The sequence below is a fragment of the Pygoscelis adeliae genome, unplaced genomic scaffold (assembly GCF_000699105.1).
Source record: "Pygoscelis adeliae isolate BGI_AS28 unplaced genomic scaffold, ASM69910v1 Scaffold223, whole genome shotgun sequence".
Classification (NCBI taxonomy): Eukaryota; Metazoa; Chordata; class Aves; order Sphenisciformes; family Spheniscidae; genus Pygoscelis; species Pygoscelis adeliae.
Window position 1 is genome coordinate 2679026 of NW_008824543.1, and position 7364 is coordinate 2686389.

Consider the following 7364-nt stretch of genomic DNA (forward strand, 5'->3'; position numbering starts at 1 on the left):
GCGGGGAGGGAAAGCGCGCAGGGGGGAGCGAGGTCGCGGGGAAGCAGGCCGTGTGCTCGCTCCCGAGCCATCTGGGAGAGGGGGTGAAACGGCTGGTGGGGGCAGAGCCAGGAGGAGGCGGCAGGGGTCGGATGACACCGAGAAACTGGGCAATAAAACGGCAGATCAATTAAAATTCATATACACGTGAAGCAGTGCATGCTGCAGAAGGACTCCGGGCTACATTTGTGGAAGCATGGGCTCTGAGCCGACCATGTTCCTTTGGGAATGACATCTGGGGCTGTAACAGAGCAGCGACACGCAATGTGGGGGTGGTTGGGAAGGGCACGGGGATCCCCAGATACCATAGCGTCCCTGTGCCCAGGCCCAGCTCCCCAGCTCAAAACCGTACCACGTAAGAGGTTCAGATTGTTGTGGGACCAGCACGCCCCACTGTCTCGTGAACGGAAAGCACGCGTGGTCAGTACCGCTCCCTCAGGCTTTGCAGGTTTGCAGGTCACTCTTGTGCGGGGCCTTGCTAAACCTCCCTGCACAGCTCCAGCGCAGTGCCCGTGCTCCTGAAGGGACAGGGCGCAGGGGAGCTGGGCCTTTGGTCAGGCCTCATCTGGTCGTTCTTATTTTCCATGTTGAGCTGGATCTCATAACGCAGCAAGAAAAGGAGTGTGAATCACCAAGGTCACTTCGTTTGCCTTAGTCACGCTGATTTACTGAACCCAGGTTAACAATAATGTTCAGTTAAACTGTGGTACTGGTAGACTAAAATAAAACATTTCCAAAGTAGTATTTCACATGACCATGATTTTAATAATAATTATATAGAGAAATTAAAAAAAACCCAAACAGTAGTACTTAGTCAAATAAGTATTTCTAGTTGCCGTTTACCAATAGCAAAGCAACCATGCTTTTTCACAAAAGGAATACACAAGCTATCAATCGTAATAGTGGCAGTATTTAACATGTCTTACGTGTTCTCTGTACTCTGAAGCGTTAATGCGGTTTCTTACGTAAAGAACATTCTTGGTATGCAGGTAATCCCTGCTTGTTCCGCTGTTACTTTTTTTAATTTGGCACGGTGACCTCTCATATCAGGGACTGAGTGGTTGTTGTAGCTTAAGCGGACGCCAGATCAGCTTGGGGAAATAGTATGGTCCCTTGAACCTGGCTGCAAGAGGTGGTGGGTTCAGCACTTGCTCTAAAGATGAGATTTTAAAAACTAAATTATTAAGTGAAGCTTCCACTTTCCTATAACTCATTCACTTCATTCTTCTTCAACATAATGTGCTAACAGCATAGATCCTACTTTTGTCTGTTGAAATCCAGATTTTAAAAAATTTCAGCATGTTTAAATTGTCTCTAAACACAAGATGGCAGCATTTTATGTAATTTAACATTGAACATTGGGAAGAGCGAAAGGTATTTTACAATACATAAATCAGAGGTGGTGGAGGAGTTTATGCTTTGAACAGTAGAACTAATGGAAGTTGCAAACTCATTTATTTTGCAAATCTGCTCTTGGTGAAGGCAACCCGCAAGCATGGTTTTTAGGGCTTGGAAAGTCAAGTGGGATAATCAGATTGTATACACAGGTGTTTGAAAGTGCAGTGTAATAAAACTGAAATGCAGAAAACAATAATTTTCTCACTGACACCAGTAATATGTTTACTGTGCATGTACATAGATAGAGGCACTGTGATGAACCTAGTGATGTACTGGAATGGTTGGACTGGCAGCATTTTAAATCTTATTGTGGAAGCTTGGCATATTTTGAAAGCTGCTTTAGATTAATAATTTGAGTACTTTTATCTTTTTTTTTTCCATGAGCAGATTGTGAACATCATAATTTGTTTGAAATATGAATTCATTTTCCTTGGGGAGATGAAAAAAAGTCATTCCATGGCAAAATGAATGAGGTTAAACATTGGCTGCAATCATGAATCATATTCTTCAGAAATTCCTGGGGTATAGGAAAGCCCCAGCAAAGCTGAGATTCAAAACCAAGATCTGTGTCTCTAATCTGCACAGATTTTCTGACTAGATTGAACACTTTCCTTTTTCCCAACAGCCATTTATTTTGTTTCTGCATGTGGGAAATGCAAAACTAAAATTTTGAAGAAAGAGTTAAGTAAGAAACTAAGCCAGTTGAATTATAATTTAGTAAAATACTTGGGATCTACCGACTTCATGGGCAATAGGACTTGCAGAAAAAGGGAAATGCAGGTTTTGTGACATTTTGTGGCTAGCTGGGAAAGCCCAGGTGCTGACGAAAGCCCAGGAGTGTGAGTATTGCTGTGGCTGATAAACTTCAGGCCCTGTATTACTGGCATGCAGTGGCCACAGCCATGGATGTGAGAAAGAAAGTGTAGTCTCCAAGTATCGTTACCTTACTAGTGAGGGTTAACTTCATAGAAATCTTTCTCTCCTCACCCTTGTTATTTTCCTCAAATTGATGCTTTAAAATAATACTTCTTTTTTCTTCTAGACACTGATGCAAAAATGTTTCTTCAGTGGATTCAAAACCTTTGTGCTTCTGGGACAGTCCATGGTGTGACTTACAGATGGAGGGGGTTTTGCCTTAAAAGGAAAAATGATTGACTATTCCTCCATCTGCCATTAAACGTTGTCAAGAAAGAGAGAATGAGACATCTGGCAGCCTTCGATGGTCCACTTCAGATACCCCCCACACACACACACCCCTGGCAATGAACATGCAGAAGGCCCCATCTAAATCCTAGTTCATCAGCTGAAATGCATCTCCCAAGTGTGTATTTACCGGCCCAGCTTCTAAAACTAACATGACCAAGCCAGGAACCTTGTCCACTAAATAGGTGTATCACTTAGGCGAACCTGGCACCAAATTTAATATTATACCAGGCCAAGCAGGTGCAAAAGAGCAGAGCAAACTGACCCTGCTCTCCTGGCAGCCCTGCTTTTCTACTGAAGGACAAATCAAGGGGCCTGCGAAGTTTTCACCTTGTGACCTGTAGCCATTAAATTATGCATCATGTAGGGATGTGCACTGATACTAGAAATGGTAGTAGCGAGTGAAGCGTAATTCTGGTATTTTATCACTGAGAAAAGTTACTTTATTTCTGCTGCCATCATTAGCACTTCTCTAACAGATGAGTTCCTGAATCAGCTGCCAGCAGCACAGAGAGAGGTTTTTCTCCCCCATCTTTACCATGTCTTCTGCTTTCCTGTAATCTGTCTAGCAACTTTTGTTTCTTTAGCCATGAAGAGCATGACATGTTAGCCTCATTCAGCCATTTCAGAGCCTTATCTTGCTCACCACAGAGAAGGTAGTGTCTTGTTCCCTCATCTGTCTGCGCACGCCTCTCTTTCCTAGCCAGCCCAGCTCTATCATGCAACCTCCCAACAACAGCCTTAGAGGCATTATAGGAGCCTGCACCCAAAACAGGGTCTGGCTGCAGTTATTAGCCAAATGCAGATCTAGACAGATTTGGTTTCAAGTTTCTCTGAAAAACCTTTAAAGATGAAGCTGAAGAATTTTTGAGTGCCCCCTTTTATTGAGAGGTTTACCTCACGCAGTTGTCCCACAATTACGATATTTTAAGCTGGCTGTTGATGTGACAAACAGCAAAATCACAGCAAAGTCACATAGAATCATAGACAGGTTTGAGTTGGAAAGGACCTTTACAGATCATCTAGTCCAACCCCCATCCTTTGGGAAATTCCTTTGACCAACATAGAAGCTGTTAATATCTCAAGTTTATGGGTGGTATTTTCCAAGCTATTTATTTCCTCTAGTTTCCATAACTGCACACTGAAAGGATGCATTCTCCTCAAAAGACTCTTCTTGTAATTCCTAATATTATTATCTGTGAAAGCAGTTTAAACATGAAGTAACAAGCATCCATCACATCTGCTCTGAGTTCTAGTCTGTGTTTATTGGACCAGTAGGAAACAAAAAGAGATCTAGTCATATAAAGAAACATAGTGAATTCAGATACTCTGGAAGTTGTGGGGAGATTAACAGAAAACTGCATAATATTTTTAATACCCTTTTTTTTTTTTTTTGGTAATGCTGATGAAACAAAGATAGAAATGTCAGATGAGCTGCCCAAGCCACAGAAGAAATAATCATCAAAGTTATGGTTAGGATATAAGCTTATCTGTGTCTGTGGCTTGTGTCCAGAGCCCATGCGACCCTGCCTGTTTGTTAGATTGTACTTGTATTTTAAACAGTTTAGGTGAAACAGCACTCGAGAGAGAAAATAATTGCACAGCAATGCACACTTTAATGACTAAATACAACCTTTATTATAGAAACACCAATAATAGAAAAATAAAGAGCATATCTTACTTCTCATAGCAAATTAATTTTTAGCAACCATGTATTGCAGCAAGCTAGAAGTGACCAACGAAACCCTAGTCACACACTCAAGAAGCTAATCTACATCTCCCGTTCTCTTTCAACCAGAATTAACAGCTGTTTTTTAATTTGGACTTTGTTTGTCCATCAGAGAGCAAAAAGGACTGAAAGAAATTAAATCTTGCTTTATAAACTCCTTGGTGATTTGGCTAAGTATGACATCATCATACTTATGGGATGCCCTTGTGTCTACCTGGGGTGTGCAAGAGACCATAGTAAATGGTCTGGGCTGAGAGCTGTAGCAGAGCATCAGGGAGCTGTAGGGATGTGCTCACCTCCTAATTTCTATGAGTGGCCCCACGGTATCCTGACCAGCGCATGCTTGCAAGCAAGTTAAGCATAGCTTCCCTGATGGGATGCATCATGTCATCATGATCATTATCTTCTGGTTCAGGGATGGGTTGATCTGAGTCCGCAATGGCGGGGGGAAGTGAGCTAGGGCTGATGAGACCAACATTGCTGGTCACTGTCAGAGCCAGCTGCAACCTTGCCCCCTCCCACAGCAGACTCTGCTTTTCTCTCAGCTCTCTGGGTACAAGGGCTCATGCTGACTATATGAGGCTTTTGGCATGCAGATTTTTAGGGCAGGTTGGTTGGTGAACCCCTGTCCCAAGCAGTGAGCAGGTTGCTGAACAAGACTCTGACTATGGCAAAGAGCAGCCCTGGAAGGGAAGCAATCTGCCAGGCTTAGAAAATACCGTTTTGATTTACATCCGTACCAACAGGAAGCAAAGAAACTGTGCCCTGCTGCCCATGGTATAATTATTATGGCCCACCTAGTGTACAACTAGTTTATCGTAAGAGGCTCTTCTTTGTGTGGTGCTCCTTCAGGGACTTTTTGCTCAAAATGTTTCCTCGGACAAAATGTTTAAAAGAGAAAGTCTGGCAGCCAAGACCAATTACACCTATAGAGAGTTTTCCCACTGGGAGGAGGACCTCAGAGCAACTCCATTAGATAAAAAAGTGCCAGCCAAATATCTACCTAAATTCTGGCAGAAAATAAATACAGGCATCAGCTTTAAAAGCTGCACATGGCAACTCGGAGCAGCTGGGCTGTCTAATTCTAACTCAACATTAAATTCAGAGAGGCAACACTCCCTGCTATGCTGGCATGCTGACACGCATCCCTGCTGCAGGCGGTTTGTGTGTTTAGTGGTCAGGGAAGAAGGTGATGGCGTGCAGGCTGGGCTGCAGGTGGGAGGAAGGTTGCACATTAGGGGCTGGGATCTCCTGATGCAGTAAGGAATTCTCCAGTGGATCCTCTACCACTGTAAAGTTCTAACTCCATTGGATTCAGTTTGCTGCATGGTGGCATCATTTCATGGGAGCCTCCAATTGTTTCATCGGTTTGTACCACGTGCACTTCACTTGTGCCGTTTAGAGCAAGCCCAGAGTATTATTCATGTAGAAAGGGCAGTATGCGCTTCATAAAAATAGCAAACAAATAATAGAAACAAAAAGCATAAGAACAAATCAGGTAAACCTGAATCCAAACATTGTTCAATACCAACAGTTTGATTTGCTGTAGAAAGAAAAAAGTGTGTGTGGGGGAAACATTAACTTTGCATCATCGGTAAAAATGCCAGAGGGCACAAGGTTAAACACAGAATTATCAGTCAGTAAGAACAGTTTTCTCTCCTCTTGTTGCTATCAAACATTAAAAGACTGAATATTGACATAAAGAGATTTTTCAGTACAGACCATAACAAGAAAATGCTATATCCATATCAATAGAAGTAACAAACCGTACAGATCACGCAACCCAACAATCCAACATGTGAACATGTAAACAGGACTTAGTTTTGAACAGGGAAGATGTCTATTGATCACTAGTGAGAATGGCTTAGGGTCAGATCATGTGCGGGCCTGAGCTTTTTAGGCAGTGTTTGTTGTTAAAATGTCCACATGTAACAGTTTGGGACAGTAACATCACTATTGCATACTTAGGCTCATTTTCGAATGGAAGCTCTTCCATATATTTACCTTTCCTGCTGGACACCTCATCAATTCTCTTGTTTTAAAAAAATGTGATTGCTTTCATCAAGTATAAAAATCTGCTTTCTAAACAACAGGTTAATAGTATTAACTAACCCTGAGAACTAGAGGGATCTTACTAATCCAAGGGCCTGAACAATGCCACTAGCTTGTCCACTAACCAGGGGGGAAAGGAGGAAGGGTGAAAATAATCTAGATAAAGTTGACTGACCAATATTAACAGTGCTGGAGCCTTTTACAAAATAATAATCCAAACACTCAAATTTCAGTTTGTATTCAACTGAATACACTTCAAATCACTGTATCTGTGTTAAAGGTTTGAAAGTTTGGTATTCTGTTTCTTGTGCTACTTTACCTTATAATCGTATTCAACTGCTTCCCTTGCTCGCAGCTGGTTCTGACTTCTGTCTTATGCTTCTCCAAGCGCAAAAGTGCTTCAAAATTGTCTTTATCTTTCTTATTTATTGGTTCATTCAGACTCAAAGGGGACATTTCTGGAGACTCTTAATTACTTCCACGGCTACATATGATGTCAATTATGGAACAGTATGACCATGTTTCTACTTGACACAGACCAGCATCTTCTAGTAATTCATGGAATTGAAGGATTGCTTTACTTTCTTGATTTAAATAAGTAAACTCTCAATGGTTAAATACTAGTAAAATATCAAAACTATTTTAAAAATACTTAAAGGAAATTAAACTCACAAGATATTATCATCAGTTTTACCCAGTGAAAATCCAGTGAAGTTTCATCAGCATTAATAATTGCTCAGGATTTGGGCCGTTATTAATGGAAATTAAATTATCTCCCAGCATCTCTTTTGTTTAGATCCAGATTAAACTAACAACAAGGCATTTTTGCAGATAACTTCAGTCTTTCCTTTGTTTAATGGGTGCCATTCCACAGTCCTTTTCCAGGCAAAACTTTTATTGGTAGAATTTAAGTCATTACCCTAACTCCTAAGGGAGAAATGTG

At 41.6% G+C, this 7364-nt stretch overlaps 1 protein-coding gene across 1 annotated transcript in view; it reads right to left on the reverse strand.

Moving 5' to 3' along the window:
• MCCC1 (methylcrotonoyl-CoA carboxylase 1 (alpha)) overlaps window positions 1–6877 on the reverse strand; it is a 29176-nt gene extending 22299 nt beyond the window's left edge. The window contains exon 1 of the mRNA XM_009321737.1: window positions 6741–6877. Within this exon, the coding sequence (XP_009320012.1) occupies window positions 6741–6877 (137 nt within the window). The remainder of the gene's footprint in view (window positions 1–6740) is intronic.
• Between the last annotated feature and the right edge of the window lie 487 nt (window positions 6878–7364).